The following is a 24,152-nucleotide window of genomic DNA, read 5'->3' as shown; positions in this document are numbered from 1 at the left end:
CTAACAATAACCTATAATTTTCATGAATCACTTGCCTCACAAAAATCTTCGTTACTCGAACTACTGCAATACAGCGAGCGCCACTACTGTCAGTTAAATAAAAGATTCAAACTACTGAAGGCACTAACTACTGATAGGCATAGTTAGCAAATGAAAGATTTTGATAGAGAACAAACAATGTATTTACCTTAATAGTGTTCAAAAGTCATAATATATATAGCAGTTCATGGCATCCAGTCTTACAAATTTACTGTCTCTGATGGACACACGTCCAGATCATCCGCTCTCAAAACCCCGCCATTTCTCTCCCCACATCCACCACTGCTGGCGGCTCACCTCCAACTGTGCAACGCTACACGCTGTTCACATCCAACTGCCCAACACTACAATAGCAAATTCCAACAATGCAAACCAGCCACAGATTGTACACAGCACTGTCAGTGATTTTCATACAGAGCGCTACGTGGCGTTACCAATAAAAAAACCTAAACAGCCTACTTACAAAGGCTAGAGTCTACCTCAACAGTCACAGAGCAGTTGACACGTTAAAAAACAACATATGTGAAGAAATTTCGAAAACTCCTCAGAGAGTACTGAAATGTGTTTTCCTTAACATGCTTCGACGTGCACAACTTTGCTTGGATGTTGGCGGAGAACATTTTGAATACAGACGTTAAATTCCTTTCTGAAATATGCTTATTAAACTAATAATACTTAAACTGTTAATTACATAGTTAATAATGAAACTATACAATAAAATGTAAAGAAGCGATGATGTACGTTGATTTTCTTCATTCACATTCCTTTCAGTGCAGGGGCCGGTTTTATGTACGCCACTCTGCAGATGACGTTACTCCTATGTAGTTGATATAGTTGCGCTGAAATGCCAATCTTTCGCACAACCAAGAATGTAGTTCTCTTGATGGAGTGCTGTCTTCACGATGCCGCAGTTTTTATGGCCAGCCTTATTTATTGTGAGACCGTATACGGTGTTTAGTATTAGCACGCTCAAGTGGCGGCAGCAGCAGTTAGCAACAGGTGCGGCGCGCGCCGTGTTGCAGACTTCGGGGTGAGCGCGCCGCGCGGCCGCCAGCTGTCGTCGTGGCCGTGCGCCTTCTCCTTCAACGGCAGCGAGGCGGCCAGGGGCTACGTGACCAGCCCCAACTTCCCCGGGCTCTACCCCAGGGACACAGAGTGCCACTTCTTCTTCCACGGCCGGCCCGGACAGCGGATCGCGTTACGCTTCGTCCATTTCGACGTGGAGGGAGTGCAACCGTGAGTACGTTTAGACGCTACAGGCCGTCAATACAAGAGTGATCTATTTAAGGTACGGAAATATCTAGCAGGACATGAAAACGGGTTAAACTTCCAAAACAAGCAGGAAAACAGTGATAGTAGCACAAAAATTATCACTTAGACCATGGGTTCCCAAACTGGGGGGCGCGCCTCCCTCGGGGGGCGTGATGATATTGCAAGGGGGGCGCGGGTGGAGTTAGCGGTATAAACCTAATATTTCTTTTTAATATCGATATTTTATTAAAAATGAATGTGCGGGTATTAATGATAGATTATGGTGCTAAATGCAATCATTTGGCGTCCCATTTCCCACAATCCTATCTCAATAACCTATCCTAGAACATACAGCTTTTGAAGATCACGTTTAGAATGTCACGTTTAGAATGTCACACACAGAAACTCTCAAAATTACGATGGCGATATGCGTTAATTCTAATATATCAGTCCGCAGCTCGTGGTCGTGCGGTAGCGTTCTCGCTTCCCCCGCCCGGGTTCCCGGGTTCGATTCCCGGCGGGGTCAGGTATTTTCTCTGCCTCGTGATGACTGGGTGTTGTGTGCTGTCCTTAGGTTAGTTAGGTTTAAGTAGTTCTAAGTTCTAGGGGACTGATGACCATAGATGTTAAGTCCCATAGTGCTCAGAGCCATTAATATATCAGATTTGTAAACAACTTACTTCTGACAATTGGAAAACTGAAAAGTCAGCTATTAACTATTCCGTACATTTGTACACATGGACTGAACGTAATCATAACTTTTAGCCGTAGTAGGCTATGTTCCTCAGTGTAATAATCATTTATACTGCCAAACTGCAAAAATGCCGTTTTATTACCCAGTCAACCTGCGGATCCCCATGTGATGCGATTAAGTGACTTTAATAGACTGTATACGCTTCAAATGAACTGATGGGTTCGTAATTTGGACGCCAGGGTTATGCCCTATGTCACCAGAAAAATGTGCACGACGTGAACGCGAAACTAATACACTCCTGGAAATGGAAAAAAGAACACATTGACACCGGTGTGTCAGACCCACCATACTTGCTCCGGACACTGCGAGAGGGCTGTACAAGCAATGATCACACGCACGGCACAGCGGACACACCAGGAACCGCGGTGTTGGCCGTCGAATGGCGCTAGCTGCGCAGCATTTGTGCACCGCCGCCGTCAGTGTCCGCCAGTTTGCCGTGGCATACGGAGCTCCATCGCAGTCTTTAACACTGGTAGCATGCCGCGACAGCGTGGACGTGAACCGTATGTGCAGTTGACGGACTTTGAGCGAGGGCGTATAGTGGGCATGCGGGAGGCCGGGTGGACGTACCGCCGAATTGCTCAACACGTGGGGCGTGAGGTCTCCACAGTACATCGATGTTGTCGCCAGTGGTCGGCGGAAGGTGCACGTGCCCGTCGACCTGGGACCGGACCGCAGCGACGCACGGATGCACGCCACGACCGTAGGATCCTACGCAGTGCCGTAGGGGACCGCACCGCCACTTCCCAGCAAATTAGGGACACTGTTGCTCCTGGGGTATCGGCGAGGACCATTCGCAACCGTCTCCATGAAGCTGGGCTACGGTCCCGCACATCGTTAGGCCGTCTTCCGCTCACGCCCCAACATCGTGCAGCCCGCCTCCAGTGGTGTCGCGACAGGCGTGAATGGAGGGACGAATGGAGACGTGTCGTCTTCAGCGATGAGAGTCGCTTCTGCCTTGGTGCCAATGATGGTCGTATGCGTGTTTGGCGCCGTGCAGGTGAGCGCCACAATCAGGACTGCATACGACCGAGGCACACAGGGCCAACACCCGGCATCATGGTATGGGGAGTGATCTCCTACACTGGCCGTACACCACTGGTGATCGTCGTGGGACACTGAATAGTGCACGGTACATCCAAACCGTCATCGAACCCATCGTTCTACCATTCCTAGACCGGCAAGGGAACTTGCTGTTCCAACAGGACAATGCACGTCCGCATGTATCCCGTGCCACCCAACGTGCTCTAGAAGGTGTAAGTCAACTACCCTGGCCAGCAAGATCTCCGGATCTGTCCCCCATTGAGCATGTTTGGGACTGGATGAAGCGTCGTCTCACGCGGTCTGCACGTCCAGCACGAACGCTGGTCCAACTGAGGCGCCAGGTGGAAATGGCATGGCAAGCCGTTCCACAGGACTACATGCAGCATCTATACGATCGTCTCCATGGGAGAATAGCAGCCTGCATTGCTGCGAAAGGTGGATATACACTGTACTAGTGCCGACATTGTGCATGCTCTGTTGCCTGTGTCTATGTGCCTGTGGTTCTGTCAGTGTGATCATGTGATGTATCTGACCCCAGGAATGTGTCAATAAAGTTTCCCCTTCCTGGGACAATGAATTCACGGTGTTCTTATTTCAATTTCCAGGAGTGTACAAGTGTTCATTCTGAGCAGAGTACTTCACGCTGTTCTGGGAACATTGTCGTGACTGCTAACAATGAAACATAACCCAGCTAGGTAGACAATGAAGTCCATTAGTGAGGCTATTTTTTTTTTTTACTACAGCTCTTTCATTCGGATTATTTATCTGACAAAACAGTTATTTTTCTTCTGCCTTTTTGAAATACGGCATAATTTCGTTTGAAATTAGAGTACGTTCTTTGCTGCTACAATGGCTTCTTTTGTTACGAGTACAGAGATAACTGCTTGGCACTGTGCACATTTTCCATCGATGTATGAGGTGTATCCATGACCTTGCTTAATTACTGTGAAATTTGACAACTAATTAATTGATGTTATCTCAAAACTCATAATGTTTCGTTTATAAGTAACGAAAGATAGGGGCACAAAAATGATTTTCGCATAACACCCCAGGCTGCACTGCTCAGAACAGCACCGCAGAACAGGTAGCAAATTCTTAGGGTGGCTGTGGGCTGTTTCCGCCCTAATCCAGGAAAAGCCCGTTTCTCCCAGCAAGAGCCCTGCTCGGCCAACAGGTCGCAGACAGACAGTGCACTGACTACCTGCGCTGTGGCTGGGATTCCCCGTTCTTCGCCCCACTCCTCACAGGCAGTCATCTGAGGCGCCGACAGACGACAGTAGCTTTCCTTTATTTCAGTTGGTTGCTTGCAGTTGTTGACACATCTGATGCATTGGATTTTGCTGAAATCGCATTGAATCTTTCACAGTTGTGCCTCAGTAAAATCAGTGTTAGTGCGAAATTATACTGTTGACTTCTTGTTTTCTTTTTACTTCACCATGAGTGTCGTGAAAAAACGTAAATATGATGATAAATTTCTATATTTTTTTTGGGGGGGGGGGCACGGAAGTTTTATTTTCGGCAGAAGGGGGGGCATGACAAACAAAAGTTTTGGAACCTCTGACTTAGACTCATTACATCACAGTGGAATGGCTATGCCTGCTTTTATGCTATTGCCGTGACTCGATATTACCCGAGTTACAGATGAAAAATTGTTCCCTGGATTCCAGTGTTTAATGTGATGATCATATTTTCTCATTACAATACAATCACCTAGCTGAGTGTGCTACATTCGTCGGAGGTTTCGGTCAATTAATGTCTCTACCTTAATAAATCCGGCTGGTACAGAGTTTTAAACGTATGTATATGTTAAGTTCATAGCTTCACATATGAATCTACGCAGTCGATCTAGTTGCATTTTCTCCTTTGCGTTCCGCCTCAGTACCTTCTCTTATGCTTCTTATCATCCATTTGATCTGTGCTCACGTCGCAGCAGCCTCATTGTAACCTGTTAGTCAAGGAAGGCAGGATTCGGTTACGAATATACACAGGGCCGTAATCAGTTACTATTGGATCCCTTTTGCAATTGAACACATTTATTTGAAAACGGTATTTCCAGACTCAACGTGCCGGCTGGAGTGGCCGAGCGGTTCTAGGCGCTACAGTCTGGAGCTGCGCGACCGCCATGGTCGCATGTTCGAATCCTGCCTAAGGCATGGATGTGTGTGATGTCCTTAGGTTAGTTAGGTTTAAGTAGTTCTAAGTTCTAGGGGTCTGATGACCTCAGAAGTTAAGTCCCACAGTGCTCAGAGCCATTTGAACCAGACTCAACAATAAATAAAGATATCACACGTTATTAATGAGGGAATAAACAACTGTAAAATAAATAGTGCATTCAGTGCTTTAAAATTTACCAAATGAGCATAAAATACAGACACAGCAAATAATGTTTCAAAAACAAGTCAATGTGATCCCAATTAGAATTTTAAGGTAAGTAACAACAGTCACGGCTGAAGGCGTTTAACGCCGAGAACAGCAATTATTAAAAAAAAAAAGTAACAAACATACTTTAAAACAGCAATGCTATAGCAAAGGTTAATTTATAAAGACAGGCAACTGATCACCAAACGGGTGATGGTAAACTTGGTAGCACAACCATTTAAACCTGCTGTTACGCCAAGAATGGCAATTACATAAAAAAATTTAGAAACATGCAATGACACAGTAAATAAAACAATAAAACTCAAGGGCCAGTCACAGACGGTGCACCAGGAATCGAACTCTCAGTAGGTCTGGCAGAAACACTTTCACAAGCAATGAGATAGGCAGCCAAGAGCTGCATTCACTTCACGAGATGGTAACTCAGACTTGTGGCAGTCTAACGAATGACTAAGGATAGTCTTGCCGAGGCTACCTAACGTCCAGTAAATCAAATGCATGTATTAAAAAATACGCCAAAGCTGGAACCGGCGGTCTGGACTCTGCCCACAAAATACTGTGCTTAGAGCGCCTGGAACGAGAAAGGAATCACTACCACCAGATTAGAAGAATCGCCAACCAACCTACAATCAAGAAAGCTGTCAAAACTATACACCTCAGCGGACAGCTGCGGCAAGGAGAGGGAATGTACACTGCCATTACAGACACTAACCCCCAGGGCAGGTAACTGGGGCGTTAGCGGCCAAGAGGCAGGAATAATACCGCTGGTTGAAATTAACTAATAGTAACAAAGTGAACGCAATAAACAGTAATTACAAGTCCAGCAAAGCTAATCAGATCCGGCTTCCCCAAGCACTTCACTCGCTGCTCTTCGCCTCGGCAACACTACGAGTGGGAGTACGAACCCAAGTCACTGGAGAATAGCAAGATCTCACAATGGTGGAGGTTTCTCTACTTGAATCCAAATGCACTCAACTTAAAGCTTGTAGGATCCGGTTTACAACGACGTCGTGCACCCTCGTGACCACAGGCCATCGATCCGGCAGTCCATGTGCGCCGCCAGTGGTCCCAGCATGTTCGCACACTGCGTGTACCTGGCTCCTCCTGAGTCCCCCTTCTGAACTGCCCACTGACACCACCCAGAAGAACGACGACGTCACCCCAAAGATAGGACCACAGTTACTACCTATCGATAACCGCCGCTGCTGCCACTAGCGGACAGGCAATGCTTGCAAAACCAACTGGCGCCAGTCAACATGAGAGGAAAAAAAAGCAACTGCAACCACGTCAACTAAACGATATGGTCTGGCCTCCAACAGAGGACAGAAACCTACTAACAGCACCAACGTGAGTCGCAGCACAGCTCATTCATCTTTTCAGTAGCTTTTTCCTATTAACTTCATCACTTAATAATGTCAGTGAGACTTCCAGCCACATGTAGATCCTCAAGAGACATCATTCTTTGGATATTTAGCTCTAGGAAAATGACCGTTTAGTGTTAGAGCTCCATACTAATAGATATCCTAAAGTGGAAGAGCAGGCTGTTGACCCACCAGGGTAACCAAGAGTGCTAATGCGCTGCTTCCTGGACTAGGGTAGGCGCGCCGGCCCCGGATCGAATCCGCTGAGGGGATTAACGACGAGGGCCGGTAAGCTGACCAGCGTGGATGTAGTTTTTAGGCGATTTTCCACATCCTGTTAGGTGAGTGCCAGGCTGGTCCCCACTTCCACCTCAGTTACACGACTCGCAGACACATGAAAACATGGCTTACACTAGACGGTGACAGCTGATTCTGTTCCGGGGGGGGGGGGGGGGGGGGAATCAGAGTGGCGACAGGAAGGGCATCTGGACACCCTCTGCCACTAGCATTGCCGAAGGTCGACCCCGCGTTGAAGCGAGACAAAGGCCCAAAGAAAATGATGGAAAAGGAAGTGTCTCAAACCTGTGAGTACAAAATTACGGCTAGAGATGATAGAAGAATCTACATTGAGTACTATCAGATTAGAAACTAAAGATAGGCAATGAACATTTAGTTTTTTTTATTGTGAAAAACAACTAACAATTCTTTCCGAACGAAAGTCGACGGAAATCGTTCCTAATGAGGCTACCCTCCTTAGTGCATTCATTGCAATATAGTTTCTTTATTTGTTTATTTAGTTCACATTGCAAGATTAGGGCTTTCATGCCTTCTCTGACATTGCCCAGACCTTCTCAGTGAATCAAGACCCAACATTACAATTTGTGTAGTAAGAAGTAGTAGTAGTAGTAGTAGTAGTAGTAGTAGTAACAAATTTCAGTCGTTTTAAGAGAGAAGTGACACCTGACAGAAACGCAGGGCAACAGTACAGTAGCAATCAAAGTGGCACAAGGAGTTGAGTGTTCAGAGAGAACGGGAAATAACAGACTAAGACTAGTAGAGGAAATGGATTAAAAAATCAGAAGTAGAAAGTGATGAGAAAGTACATATACACCACAACGTGATAGTGTTTTTGGCACCTTGTTGGACAGAAAGAAAATAGCTGGGATATGCCGAGGGAGAAGCTACGCTTACGATAACAGATACAGCTTTAATCCCCCTCTTGAACGCAGAGTGATTTGGGAAATGACGCAGCTTTCAGGATAATCTGTTCCACAGTCATAGGCTGAAATGGAAAAGGAGGTAGCGTAAGATTTATTGTTATGCAAAGTATACAGCCAAGATGGCGGACGTGTCCAATTTGATATTGCAATTATGTGTTTCACGTGTAAGGACACATGTTTAGGATACCAGTGACTAAGAAGCCGATGTAGTAAACAGCATGTGTTGAAATCACGTCGCCTATCCGGTTGCAACAAACGGAACTAATTTGATCATATAACCGAATGTTGATGCTCCGGCCGGCCGAAGTGGCCGTGCGGTTAAAGGCGCTGCAGTCTGGAACCGCAAGACCGCTACGGTCGCAGGTTCGAATCCTGCCTCGGGCATGGATGTTTGTGATGTCCTTAGGTTAGTTAGGTTTAACTAGTTCTAAGTTCTAGGGGACTAATGACCTCAGCAGTTGAGTCCCATAGTGCTCAGAGCCATTTGAACCATTTTGTTGATGCTCCGCCTGACTCTCCTCACCTAATTCTACAATGTGTGAAAATCGTATTTGAGTTGAAGGGGGATATTAATGAAGCTCCTCTCACACTAACTCCTCAATTCTCACAGTACAAAAAATTCTCGCTCGAGAACATTGATCAGCCATCTTTTCTTGAGCGTCCACTTTTTCTTGAGAGTTCTCATACACATACCGTCACGATGCACCTGCTGCGAAAATATTGTCTTTATTCCTTCTGATTATCAGGCACTGCTTTCTGTAGCACCATACATTAAAAGCATGACTTCAAGTTTTTGTAAGGAACAATACTGCAGCGTGGAACACCAATCATCTACTGTAACAGAGGCAAATTCATTCATCGACATATTACAGACGACTGCGCGTTGTTTCTCAAGATGAATTAACTAACGTAAATTCGGAAGACAGTTGTTAAGTGTTCAAAAATACGTTTCTAGCACGTGGTGCTCATCGAAGACTCTGATCGGCTAAAAATCCATCGGTTCCATACCTGACAACATTTTACAATTTCCCACAGTCTGCATCATTTTCACCTACAATTTTCGAGACACCCTACATATTTTTAATGCACGTCCCCTACATAACTGTTATACAAAACGGCACAAAGTAAAATTTTTGACATTCGTAATATATTGAGGCAGTCAAATAAATTTGCCCGTAAGTTTCGTAAGATATTCATTTAAAAAACACGCGCCCATCTGTTATGCGTATTGCAGTTTGTCTTCTGAAATCAAGCTGTGTTACTGCGAGATTTATCACAGAGAATTACATCAGTTTTATTGTCGAACGTGACTAATTTGAATTTGAAGGTATGAGAACTTGTCGATCCTGCGCCCCTTCGTCATAGGTACCCTTTTGGAAACTGTAGTGTCCATTGTTCTACATGTTTCCCGTACTTATTTCATGTTTTCCAGAAATTAATTTTGTAAGACTAATCTTCAACGTGTGAAGAGAACGTTTCTCAGGGGTTGTACTTTGTGACAGTCCGTGTGTTTATACAAAGCCTGGCGAAAATAGCCCTTTTGAGAACGTATATAATTACATTGCCCAAAAGAACTCGTTTTACTTCCGAATTTTGTGGAACAAAACATCCTTCTATTGAATAGTCTCCTAAACGTGTAAATCCCACACAATTCTATTAATAATCCCGTAAACGCTGAAGGTTTAGGCTTTACGTCTCTACACTTATTCCCTGTGATCATCAAAAATCGATGTTTCTACTCATGATAGTGTGGTAACATGACTGACTACGATGTAAGCATAGCCTGTGTGGTCTGACAGCTGTCCCATTCAGTTTCACCCTCGCCGGAAAGCTTGCACCAATAGCGAATAAGTAGCTTTAATCCCACTGGTCGGTACCAAGAAACTAATGGATATCGCGATTTAAGCGCGCGAACGTATCAGACAATAAACTATGTCTACTCACTTTTGAATTAACACTACACTCGCATTTCTAACACTTCCCTCCAAAAGCCACACAAAATAATATGCAAATGCAGCAGAGTTAACTTAAAATGACATATGGTTTAAGTGAAAGTAAACTTCTTGCAAATAATTGCAAGTCAACAATACCTACAATGAAAGCTAACAGATCAATGCAAGTAGTTTTATTACCATAGTCAAAGTTAAACAAAATTATAGTTTTTAAATGAAAATAAGTGAATTTACAAGTTCATCCGCTGAATCCCTGTTTAGTCTTTCAATAGGGAGATCGCAAAGATTTGCATCTTATCTTTTCGATGCTGATGTGTTGAGATGACGACAGTATGTTGTGAAGTTGAAGATGATGTTACAGCAGCACGTCGGTAGAGGCGGCGTGTTGGATCAGCTCCATTGATTGAATGAACACTGCTGACATCATCTCATGTGGAAAATGATCATCATCCAGTGAAGTTGACGTTCAAAAATGGTTCAAATGGCTCTGAGCACTATGGGACTCAACATCTTAGGTCATAAGTCCCCTAGAACTTAGAACTACTTAAACCTAACCAACCTAAGGACATCACACACACCCATGCCCGAGGCAGGATTCGAACCTGCGACCGTAGCAGTCCCGCGGTTCCGGACTGCAGCGCCAGAACCGCTAGACCACCGCGGCCGGCAAGTTGACGTCAATGGCGTATTGTAGGCCACTGGCAGATTGTTGTTGTTGTTACCAACTCTCAGACTGGTGTGTGCGCATGATTTTAGGTCTATCACACACGAGATTTTCAGTAACATGTCCTTTACACAGTTTTAAAAGTTTTCCGATCGCGTAATTACAGTTCATTAGTTACGCGAAATTACCACGCCCGCCGGGAATCAGCACGTTCATGGTTCACAGTTTTTAACACGTCTGTGGCGCACTTAATAGCTAGGTCACACTGTTCTCGGCCACAACGCGAACATACATCGAAGTTCTGAAATTTGTAAAGTGCACGCGATACAGTCAAAGCGAACACAGTTCACCTCGAAACCCGTAACTACAATGTCGTCCGTACACGGCTGTATTGTCGTAGTTACACGACCCAGTTTAGTTGGCGGTTTTACGCAGTCCAACTTCTCTGTCCACAATAAACATTTCAGAATCCGGTACGGAAAGAACATAAACATTTATCGCCATTAACGAGTTCCGTTTGCACAAATTTACATGAAGACAAACACGGACATCAAACCATGTGTGTTCGCGCGCCACCTCTGTCTAACACAGACTCTCTCTACGTGCACTATTCGACAGTCACTATCGATACTCCCAGATCGCTCTCACTCTATTTATATAGTTTCTCAGTAGATTTTTAATTGTGCAACTATTTTAATCACAATAAACATTTTCAGCGAATGATAAGCAAAGAATGAAAACATTTTATTTACTCAATAAACAAGAGACATGTTTTTCAAAAATGGTTCTAATGGCTCTGAGCACTATGGGACTTAAACTTCTGAGGTCATCAGTCAAATGGTTCAGATGGCTCTGAGCACTATGGGACTAAACATTTGTGGTCATCAGTCCCCTAGAACTTAGAAATACTTAAACCTAACTAACCTAAGGACATCACACACATCCATGCCCGAGGTAGGATTCGAACCTGCGACCGTAGCAGTCGCGCGGTTCCGGACTGAGCGCACAGAATCGCTATACCACCGCGGCCGGCGGTCATCAGTCCCCTAGAACTTAGAACTACTTAAACCGAACCAACCGAAAGACATCACACACACCCATGCTCGAGGCAGGATTCGAACCTGCGACGCAGCGGTCGCGCGGTTCCATACTGTAGAGCCTAGAACCGCTCGGCCACTACGGCCGGCAGACATGTTTTTACTCATGCCAAAAATTAATTTCAAAAAGATATTATGTCTATCAAACACACGACAAATAAGCACTATACCATATTATCGGAAATATGCATGTACATACGAAATAGAAAGAAAGATAGATTAAAAAAAAAGAAAAAAATTATTTCCCGCAAATAGCGATGCCTTCACAAATATAGTGGTGGTTAGGCGTCTCCCGTAATCTGATTTCCCCTCCAGTTACCCTTTAATCAATTTTATCTCAGCAAGCTATAAAATTTTATTGTGATTTTAGTAACTCCAAACATGTTACATGAACATCATACTCCCAGTCTTGCCTCAAATTATTGCTCTCTATAACTTCTATGAAGCTACCAGGTAATTCATCTATATCGTATTCGTTATGTGTAACTTATGGACAGTATTATCAATAAGTAACTGCGGGTTTCAGAAAACAACTATCCGAAAACTACAAGATGTACTGAAAAACGACACGTACCAGGGGACAGAGTGTCTCGCCAACTTTCGATTCGTAAAACGCGCCGGGACGTAGTTGCGTTATGGGGCAGGCGTGTCAGAACATGTAGGTACGTCATCCGCTTTACGTTGGTCCTTCGAATTAGATCGCGCCTGTAAGTAGGCAACCTAAAGAACATTTTTCCAACGCAAGCTGTAGTGCTTTGCCAGGCAATTGGCGCCAGCGACTTCATTTAATTGCGTTCACGTATTGATACTTCCGCATCACGAACGGTGATGAGCACATATAATGTGAGTTACAAACGTGGAGAGATGCTCTATCCACTGATGTGTGTCTGTGTTCTGTATGTCTTGCAGTTTTCCGAGACCACGGAGCCGTTTATGAATAACCCTGTAATTTGATTTCTCATTTATGCTGTATAACAATGGTTTCCTGAATGCTACTTAATTTAGCCGGCCGCGGTGGTCTAGCGGTTCTCGGCGCTCAGTCCGGAACCGCGCGACTGCTACGGTCGCAGGTTCGAATGCTGCCTCGGGCATGGATGTGTGTGATGTCCTTAGGTTAGTTAGGTTTAAGTAGTTCTAAGTTCTAGGGGACTGATGACCACAGATGTTAAGTCCCATAGTGCTCAGAGCCATTTGAACCTTTTTTTTTTTTTTTGCTACTTAATTTATAACACTTTCGGTTATCCTTGCACGAATAGTAATCTGTTTTTATACAGAACACTCTACTTTTATTTCTAAGTGACGTTTCTCTTTCAAATTCGTTCACTTTTGCCACTTAGCTACAATGTTTATTTACAAAATCTGTTTCTCTTCCGGATATTATGAATCTTGGTTTTCTCTCCCATGTTCTTCAGGTAGCTACACTTTTCTGGGTTAAATACACTCCTGGAAATGGAAAAAAGAACACATTGACACCGGTGTGTCAGACCCACCATACTTGCTCCGGACACTGCGAGAGAGCTGTACAAGCAATGATCACACGCACGGCACAGCGGACACACCTCCAGTGGTGTCGCGACAGGCGTGAATGGAGGGACGAATGGAGACGTGTCGTCTTCAGCGATGAGAGTCGCTTCTGCCTTGGTGCCAATGATGGTCGTATGCGTGTTTGGCGCCGTGCAGGTGAGCGCCACAATCAGGACTGCATACGACCGAGGCACACAGGGCCAACACCCGGCATCATGGTGTGGGGAGCGATCTCCTACACTGGCCGTACACCACTGGTGATCGTCGAGGGGACACTGAATAGTGCACGGTACATCCAAACCGTCATCGAACCCATCGTTCTACCATTCCTAGACCGGCAAGGGAACTTGCTGTTCCAACAGGACAATGCACGTCCGCATGTATCCCGTGCCACCCAACGTGCTCTAGAAGGTGTAAGTCAACTACCCTGGCCAGCAAGATCTCCGGATCTGTCCCCCATTGAGCATGTTTGGGACTGGATGAAGCGTCGTCTCACGCGGTCTGCACGTCCAGCACAAACGCTGGTCCAACTGAGGCGCCAGGTGGAAATGGCATGGCAAGCCGTTCCACAGGACTACATGCAGCATCTATACGATCGTCTCCATGGGAGAATAGCAGCCTGCATTGCTGCGAAAGGTGGATATACACTGTACTAGTGCCGACATTGTGCATGCTCTGTTGCCTGTGTCTATGTGCCTGTGGTTCTGTCAGTGTGATCATGTGATGTATCTGACCCCAGGAATGTGTCAATAAAGTTTCCCCTTCCTGGGACAATGAATTCACGGTGTTCTTATTTCAATTTCCAGGAGTGTACAAGTGTTCATTCTGAGCAGAGTACTTCACGCTGTTCTGGGAACATTGTCGTGACTGCTAACAATGAAACATAACCCAGCTAGGTAGACAATGAAGTCCATTAGTGAGGCTATTTTTTTTTTTACTACAGCTCTTTCATTCGGATTATTTATCTGACAAAACAGTTATTTTTCTTCTGCCTTTTTGAAATACGGCATAATTTCGTTTGAAATTAGAGTACGTTCTTTGCTGCTACAATGGCTTCTTTTGTTACGAGTACAGAGATAACTGCTTGGCACTGTGCACATTTTCCATCGATGTATGAGGTGTATCCATGACCTTGCTTAATTACTGTGAAATTTGACAACTAATTAATTGATGTTATCTCAAAACTCATAATGTTTCGTTTATAAGTAACGAAAGATAGGGGCACAAAAACGATTTTCGCATAACACCCCAGGCTGCACTGCTCAGAACAGCACCGCAGAACAGGTAGCAAATTCTTAGGGTGGCTGTGGGCTGTTTCCGCCCTAATCCAGGAAAAGCCCGTTTCTCCCAGCAAGAGCCCTGCTCGGCCAACAGGTCGCAGACAGACAGTGCACTGACTACCTGCGCTGTGGCTGGGATTCCCCGTTCTTCGCCCCACTCCTCACAGGCAGTCATCTGAGGCGCCGACAGACGACAGTAGCTTTCCTTTATTTCAGTTGGTTGCTTGCAGTTGTTGACACATCTGATGCATTGGATTTTGCTGAAATCGCATTGAATCTTTCACAGTTGTGCCTCAGTAAAATCAGTGTTAGTGCGAAATTATACTGTTGACTTCTTGTTTTCTTTTTACTTCACCATGAGTGTCGTGAAAAAACGTAAATATGATGATAAATTTCTATATTTTTTTTTGGGGGGGGGGGGGCACGGAAGTTTTATTTTCGGCAGAAGGGGGGGCATGACAAACAAAAGTTTTGGAACCTCTGACTTAGACTCATTACATCACAGTGGAATGGCTATGCCCGCTTTTATGCTATTGCCGTGACTCGATATTACCCGAGTTACAGATGAAAAATTGTTCCCTGGATTCCAGTGTTTAATGTGATGATCATATTTTCTCATTACAATACAATCACCTAGCTGAGTGTGCTACATTCGTCGGAGGTTTCGGTCAATTAATGTCTCTACCTTAATAAATCCGGCTGGTACAGAGTTTTAAACGTATGTATATGTTAAGTTCATAGCTTCACATATGAATCTACGCAGTCGATCTAGTTGCATTTTCTCCTTTGCGTTCCGCCTCAGTACCTTCTCTTATGCTTCTTATCATCCATTTGATCTGTGCTCACGTCGCAGCAGCCTCATTGTAACCTGTTAGTCAAGGAAGGCAGGATTCGGTTACGAATATACACAGGGCCGTAATCAGTTACTATTGGATCCCTTTTGCAATTGAACACATTTATTTGAAAACGGTATTTCCAGACTCAACGTGCCGGCTGGAGTGGCCGAGCGGTTCTAGGCGCTACAGTCTGGAGCTGCGCGACCGCCATGGTCGCATGTTCGAATCCTGCCTAAGGCATGGATGTGTGTGATGTCCTTAGGTTAGTTAGGTTTAAGTAGTTCTAAGTTCTAGGGGTCTGATGACCTCAGAAGTTAAGTCCCACAGTGCTCAGAGCCATTTGAACCAGACTCAACAATAAATAAAGATATCACACGTTATTAATGAGGGAATAAACAACTGTAAAATAAATAGTGCATTCAGTGCTTTAAAATTTACCAAATGAGCATAAAATACAGACACAGCAAATAATGTTTCAAAAACAAGTCAATGTGATCCCAATTAGAATTTTAAGGTAAGTAACAACAGTCACGGCTGAAGGCGTTTAACGCCAAGAACAGCAATTATTAAAAAAAAAAGTAACAAACATACTTTAAAACAGCAATGCTATAGCAAAGGTTAATTTATAAAGACAGGCAACTGATCACCAAACGGGTGATGGTAAACTTGGTAGCACAACCATTTAAACCTGCTGTTACGCCAAGAATGGCAATTACATAAAAAAATTTAGAAACATGCAATGACACAGTAAATAAAACAATAAAACTCAAGGGCCAGTCACAGACGGTGCACCAGGAATCGAACTCTCAGTAGGTCTGGCAGAAACACTTTCACAAGCAATTTGTGCACCGCCGCCGTCAGTGTCCGCCAGTTTGCCGTGGCATACGGAGCTCCATCGCAGTCTTTAACACTGGTAGCATGCCGCGACAGCGTGGACGTGAACCGTATGTGCAGTTGACGGACTTTGAGCGAGGGCGTATAGTGGGCATGCGGGAGGCCGGGTGGACGTACCGCCGAATTGCTCAACACGTGGGGCGTGAGGTCTCCACAGTACATCGATGTTGTCGCCAGTGGTCGGCGGAAGGTGCACGTGCCCGTCGACCTGGGACCGGACCGCAGCGACGCACGGATGCACGCCACGACCGTAGGATCCTACGCAGTGCCGTAGGGGACCGCACCGCCACTTCCCAGCAAATTAGGGACACTGTTGCTCCTGGGGTATCGGCGAGGACCATTCGCAACCGTCTCCATGAAGCTGGGCTACGGTCCCGCACATCGTTAGGCCGTCTTCCGCTCACGCCCCAACATCGTGCAGCCCGCCTCCAGTGGTGTCGCGACAGGCGTGAATGGAGGGACGAATGGAGACGTGTCGTCTTCAGCGATGAGAGTCGCTTCTGCCTTGGTGCCAATGATGGTCGTATGCGTGTTTGGCGCCGTGCAGGTGAGCGCCACAATCAGGACTGCATACGACCGAGGCACACAGGGCCAACACCCGGCATCATGGTATGGGGAGTGATCTCCTACACTGGCCGTACACCACTGGTGATCGTCGTGGGACACTGAATAGTGCACGGTACATCCAAACCGTCATCGAACCCATCGTTCTACCATTCCTAGACCGGCAAGGGAACTTGCTGTTCCAACAGGACAATGCACGTCCGCATGTATCCCGTGCCACCCAACGTGCTCTAGAAGGTGTAAGTCAACTACCCTGGCCAGCAAGATCTCCGGATCTGTCCCCCATTGAGCATGTTTGGGACTGGATGAAGCGTCGTCTCACGCGGTCTGCACGTCCAGCACGAACGCTGGTCCAACTGAGGCGCCAGGTGGAAATGGCATGGCAAGCCGTTCCACAGGACTACATGCAGCATCTATACGATCGTCTCCATGGGAGAATAGCAGCCTGCATTGCTGCGAAAGGTGGATATACACTGTACTAGTGCCGACATTGTGCATGCTCTGTTGCCTGTGTCTATGTGCCTGTGGTTCTGTCAGTGTGATCATGTGATGTATCTGACCCCAGGAATGTGTCAATAAAGTTTCCCCTTCCTGGGACAATGAATTCACGGTGTTCTTATTTCAATTTCCAGGAGTGTAGTTTAGTGGCTAACTAAAACGAAACAGTTGCGAATATAAACCATTGCGCTCTGTCACTCCTTGCTGTACTGTACGATAATTCTCTCTCTCATTCTAACTTTATTCTCGTTTGCAAAAATATCAAAGGCTTCAAAGTACTTAAAGTGCTTTTATGTTTGATAATCTCCGATAATGGTTGGAATTTGGAATCTTCAATTTCTGTAACTATTTTAGTGCATTCTTTGTTAACCTGTCATTTGTATACTCTAATATTCGTACGATTACAAGTCTTTCCCCCGGATACTTCAGTACACAAGTACACCCAACAGCAGACCATCTACCTCTCCATTGTCGTAGAGACTGTCAAATCGTGAACATATTTTTAAATTTTCATCACAGAGAATATTTTAGTACTGCACATCACTGACAGATAAAGCACAGAAAGGCAGAGATACCGTACCATAAGCAGAGACACATGCGCACGCGCCCGCCCACCCAAGCACCACCCACCCACAAACACACACACACACACACACACACACACACACACACACTCTTCTCATGCACGCACGTACATACTTGATTTTATGAGACCTGAACAGCTGAACACATATATGCACGTCCACTGCTTCACAATTATGTAATGGTTAAAAGATAAAATATAAAAAACCAAACAGTAAAATTACATCGATTAAGTTCCAAAGATACTTATGGCTGCCTTCCTACTACTTCGAAAAGAGCCAGGCACCTAAGATAGCAAGTCTCTGAATCCGGCTGTACCATACAACACTTAATAAATGGCAGTGGATGATAACTTCGTAATTGAAGTTCCTCCAAGCTTCCTACCTAAAAACAATTCTCATTCGACAGTCCTGTTGTGTTACAGATGTTCGGTGTGATGCTGCATGTCCTGTTGCTTACAAGAGTCTACTCACTTACTCGTTGTTTACGTGCTTGTAAGGAGTGTATTCTACCTAAAGGCCCATTCGAATAATTGGGGGTGTTCTTATGAATAACGATCCTCAGAAATAAGATGAGATGCTAGAGAAATAAGCGTTGATCCAACCTGCATGCTGTATGCTTGGGTACTAACTGCGGCGCATCTGGTAAGGAGACTTTGGCCGTTGATGATGCGTCTGCCATCGAGTCTATAGGCACAATGCACACGTTGAGCATTAGTTCTTTTTTAGAATTGTTGTCCTTCCCCGGGATCTTCACGTTCAACCCAATATCCCTGTTCTCGTTTTTACGCACAAGGATCCCACCACATGATCTAAACATGCAGTTACAGAAAAGTGATAGGATCGACAGACTCCCGTCAGCTCAGGAAATCTAGGAGTCACTATACTTAGCCCTCTCACGTGCTCTCCATTCTGCAAAACCCAGGAGACATGTATAACTTATCGGACGCTGCAGAATCTGAGACAGTGTCTGTGGGGTGCCTGCTGAGGAGTATGTAATAGGCAACTGGCTCACACAAATCTGCACTACTGGCCATTAAAATTGCTACACCACGAAGATGACGTGCTACAGACGCGAAATTTAACCGACAGGAAGAGAAACTGTGATATGCAAATGATTAGCTTTTCAGAGCATTCACACAAGGTTGGCGCCGATGGCGACAGCTACAACGTGCTAACATGAGGAAAGTTTCCAACCGATTTCTCATACACAAAGAGCAGTTGACCGGCGTTGTCTGGTGAAATGTTATTGTGATGCCTCGTGTAGGGAGGAGAAATGCGTACCATAACGTTTCCGACTTTGATGATGGCCGGATTGTAGCCTATCGCCATTGCGGTTTATCGTATCGCGAGATTGCTGCTCGCGTTGGTCGAGATCCAATGACTGTTAGCAGAATATGGAATCGGTGTTTTCAGCAGGGTAATACGGAACGCCGTGCTGGATCCCAACGGCCTCGTATCACTAGCAGTCGAGATGGCAGGCATCTTATCCGCATGGCTGTAACGGACCGTGCAGCCACATGCAGCCACATGCAGCAGCATGGACTATCAGCTCGGAGACCATGGCTGCGGTTACCCTTGACGCTGCATCGCAAACAGGAGCGCCTGCGATGGTGCACTCATCGACGAACCTGGGTGCACGAATGACAAAACGTCATTTTTTCGCTTGAATCCAGGTTCTGTTTACAGCATCATGATGGTCGCATCCGTGTTTGGCGATATCGCGGTGAACGCACATTGGAAGCGTGGTGGTATGGGGTGGCATTGGTTACACGTGTCGGTCACCTGTTGTTCGCATAGACGGCACTTTGAACAGTGGACGTTACGACCCGTGGCTCTACACTTCATTCGATCCCTGCGAAACTCTATATTTCAGCAGGATAATGCACGACCGCATGTTGCAGGTCCTGTACGGGCCTTTCTGGATACAGAAAATGATCGATTGCTGCCCTGGATTCTCCAGATCTCTCACGAACTGAAAACGTCTGGTCAATGGTGGCCGGATCCAGCTCATCACAATGCGCCAGTCACTACTCTTGATGAACTGTGGTATCGTGTTGAAGCTGCACGGGCAGCTGTACCTGGACATGCCATCCAAGCTCTGTTTGACTCAATGCCCAGGCGTATCAAGGCCGTTATTACGGCCAGAGGTGGTTGTTCTGGGTACTGATTTCTCAGGATCTATGCACCCAAATTGCGTGAAAATGTAATCAGATGTTACTTCCAGTATAATATATTTGTCCAATGAATACCCGTTTATCATCTTCATTTCTTCTTGGTGGCCGGCAGGTTCGAATCCTGCCTCGGGCATGGACGTGTGTGATGTCCTTAGGTTAGTTAGGTTTAAGTAGTTCCTAGTTCTAGGGGACTGATGACCACCGATGTTAAGTCCCATAGTGCTCAGAGCCAGTTTTTTCTTCTTGGTGTAGAAATTTAATGGCCTGTAGTGTATAAGCTGCTAACATGTAGCGCATCGTAGTTTCCAATTACGGAAAGATGAACAGAGTATCCAGAATGAAGTGATTCGTGTTTTTCAGGTGTGAAGCGCTGTCAGCGAGCGACTACGTAGAGATGTCCAACTACAGAGGCCGCGACTCGCGGTTCCCCAGGTACTGCGGCCAGCTGGAGCCGTTCGACGTGCTGTCCGACGGGAAGTACTTCCGGCTCACGTTCAAGTCGAACGGCCGCCTCGACGCCACAGGCTTCAACGTCACCTACCGCTTCCTGGGAGGCAACAGGGACTCCAGCCTCGCCAGGAGGCGCCAGACTGGCAGAGCCGCAGGTCGGCTTGCCAGTGGGCTTTGACAGTTAGAAATTGGTTACTTAGCCTTAAAATCTCTGTCAGACACACACACACACACACAACAGTGTACAGGCCATAAATACGATTGCACTGACAGTCATAAAAAGCGCTGCACCCAGAAGGACAAGTCGGATCGGATTGCGATCACTGCTGGCAAGCAGGTATATGGTACCAAACATGCGAAATGATTACATTTTCAACTTTGAAGGACCAACATTCATTGCACTAGACGGCCAGAAAGAGTATGTGTTAGTATGACGTCGGTCCTCCATAGCTTTGAATATTTCATAAGTCGCGGAATGGAGTTGTACGTGTCTTGGTTGTATTTCTGTAATACTCCGTTTCTCTTCATTTGCATCTAAGAGCGCGGTTCCCGCAGGGTGGTAGATGGGAGCTAAGCCCTGGTGACACGCTCCACGAAACCCCACACATTCTCCATCGAGTGAAGAGCGGGCGATGTGGCTGGCGACGGGAGAGCATCCACAGCTGCAAGGCGCACTCGGGTGATGGCAGCAGTTGAAATATGGCATGGGCTGGGCGCTCGTGAACTGTATGGCCATCGATTACAGGAATTCCACTGACGTGTGATGGGAGGCCACTCTTCATGGTGCTCCACTGCGCTCCCAGACACGGATGATGACTCACTACTGGTCTGAAGGGCCCTTGTCCGTCGCTGCCAACAACAGGCGAATTGGGCGCGACTCTGGTTGGGTGTACGTGGTAGCCTTACCGATTGGCATGCGGCGACTCGTGCGTCATGTACTCGCGGGATGTTGCTTATAAGACAGGGTATCCCCAATCGTTACCGTTTGATTTCGCTGACGATGAACAATCCGTCGGTCCTCACCCCCCCCCCCCCGCCCCCAATTTCCGCCTTATGATTTGTGATGTGTGTCTGTGTGTCGGACATCCACATAGATGAGTGCCTTCCGCGTCCCAACAACGAGCAATGGTGGTGACAATGCAGCTGCACAGATGACGATAGGAGCATCCAGGTTCCCACAGCCCCACGATGTGGTCCCTATCAAACTCGTCAAGCTGGGCAACCCACTTCCGGACGTGTCGACTTGGCACAGTGCACAAACATCTGGTGCCCTAGTGACGCTACCCGCGTATCGTGCGGCAGAACCGGATGGGACCCACTTATATCAACCGGTGCCCACGAGGTAACAGTCCGTTCTTGTTCCCCGAGCGTCGGGCTGACCGTGCAAAAGTAGCCACTGCCAAAGCTGATTGTGTGCAACATAAACACGCTGTGTGTAGTGGGTCAGTCGGGTCCTTCCGGATGCAGCTCTTTTTGTGAGGATCACTGTAGTAACACGTCTCTGAAACACAGTCATTTTCAAGTATGATTTAGTGTCCAGGATCTGTACATTACTGGTCAGAGATGTTAATGTTAGCCAAGCACCACGAAGGCTCACTATAATTACGTGCTGCATTTACTCTTAAAACTCCAGTATCCAACTGCCTGTTGCTGTAGTCTTGGAATAAGAATGCTTACTTGTATAATGGAGGAGGAGTATTCAAGACCTGCTGCGGCTACTGATATCGATTGTAACGCATTGTCATGAAATTGAATACGTATACATTTGTACAGGGTGCGCACTAATGAAGAACATATCCTAAAATACAATATTTTAAACACAGCTGCACAACAGCAACGGTTTCACGTAATAAAATTATAAACAGCTGACCAGTTGCAATGGCAATCCATTGCAACTGGTCGTCTGTTTATAATTTTATCCTAAAATACCTTAGAATCTACTTTATAATATGTGTGTGGATGCATAATAATGAAGAAATACTAAAAATACAATTTCTGTCTTAGTGTACCTAGTATCTGAACCTGACTGTTTGAGATATACGTAAATGAATAAGTGGAAAACCCAAATTAAAATGCGGAACACTGAAATGCAAAGCAAATTTATTATCATCTGTTTGGAAGCCATCTCCATGAACTGAGATATTCTTGTTGGCACTGCTTTTTGGCAATTGCTGACAATACAGTTATTATTTAACAGTCAAGCAGATGTAAAACTGATTGACAAAATTTTCTTCACGTTCTTTGAATTCTTAGTTCCATAATTCATCGTCCTTCCTGTTTGATATCAAAGTTTTATTCTCGGACACTGACTCTGTCTTACATTCGCAAAAGGCAGTTTACGTTTTTAAATACTGAATCTAATTTTGCGGTGTACGGTACCAACATCAAACTATGTATATTTTCTGCTCTTGCGTACTGTTCAATAAGGTCAGAACGATACGAATTACACGCTCAACTACTGTTACAGATCTCTTAACATAGATTAGTCGCTGGAAATAAACAGTTTTGTTCACAAAAGCTATCAGTTTACATTGAGAACTTGTAGTGCTTGCATTACAAATAATGTAAATTAACACCCTTTATTTCAATAGAAAGTAAACAGAGGAAAGTAAACTAAAAATCTTACATACGATCTTTAGTAGCAAAGCGTTTTTTCCTGAAACCACAACTTTCAATACACACAAGTCGCTTACCTCCAGGTTGACTATGTCAAATAACAACAAAAGTAAAATGTTTACGTGAATGTAAACAAACGCCACGCATAGACGTGGCCACTATTGTTAATATGCATGAGAAAAAAGTGGGCTGGAGAAAATATGAGGCAGACGTGGCTAAAGTATCAGGCTAATTTCACTTCTGTTTTTGCTTATTCCTTTCTCTTCACGCAACTGTATTTCCCTCTAACATGTAATTATAGTTAACTTTATGTATAAATATTGCGCTAGCGAACTCTCATATACTCACCGTCTATCTCGTTTCAGGAACTACATCCCTCTGGCCGCTGATTGTGTTTTGCTTGAAGTTCGCCTGCTAAGACAAGTTGTATCAATCGAGGCGTCTGTGTCACGAGTACTTCAAACATTGATCTCAGTACGCACAAGGACTCGAAGTACTTACGAAGTTGACAATAGAAAGTGTCATAAAATTAGTTACGACGAAATCGCTCAACATTTAGGAAAATGTGATCATTACATATAGATTTTTATACAGAAATTTTATAAAGAAATTACCCTTGTGTAAAAAAAAGAAACTGTATAATTTTTGACAATCAAGTAAAAATATATATTAACGTTGGATGAATTTCTTTACTATGTTTGTATTTCATTTACACATCATCATCAGCTCCATTACACACGTTTGGTCATCAGCCATAAACTGAAACTTGGTGCTTTCAATAGTGTGCCACTACTTCATTTACCTATCAACTCTATCGAGTGAATCGGAATTCCCCAGCCATAATGTTTTCGTTAATGTGAAAGGCCAATGGCAAGTACATTTGATAATCCTGTTACAGTTTTTTTCTCTTGGATGACTGAAACTAGTTTTAAAAGTATCATCATTACAGAGCTACGTATGTACCTACGTCAGTT

At 45.2% G+C, this 24,152-nt stretch overlaps 1 protein-coding gene across 1 annotated transcript in view; it reads left to right on the top strand.

Moving 5' to 3' along the window:
• The window catches only part of LOC126235378 (suppressor of lurcher protein 1-like), a 375,544-nt gene extending 351,790 nt beyond the window's left edge, over positions 1-23,754 (top strand). Inside the window, exons 11-13 of the mRNA XM_049944101.1 lie at positions 1,062-1,275; positions 20,473-20,717; positions 23,544-23,754. Coding sequence (XP_049800058.1) covers positions 1,062-1,275; positions 20,473-20,717; positions 23,544-23,596 — 512 coding nt within the window. The 3' untranslated portion in view covers positions 23,597-23,754. The remainder of the gene's footprint in view (positions 1-1,061; positions 1,276-20,472; positions 20,718-23,543) is intronic.
• Positions 23,755-24,152: the final 398 nt, after the last annotated feature.

This window comes from Schistocerca nitens, chromosome 2, assembly GCF_023898315.1.
Source record: "Schistocerca nitens isolate TAMUIC-IGC-003100 chromosome 2, iqSchNite1.1, whole genome shotgun sequence".
Taxonomy (NCBI): domain Eukaryota; kingdom Metazoa; phylum Arthropoda; class Insecta; order Orthoptera; family Acrididae; genus Schistocerca; species Schistocerca nitens.
Note: the sequence above shows the minus strand (reverse complement) of the source record. Positions and strands in the feature narration are given on the sequence as shown.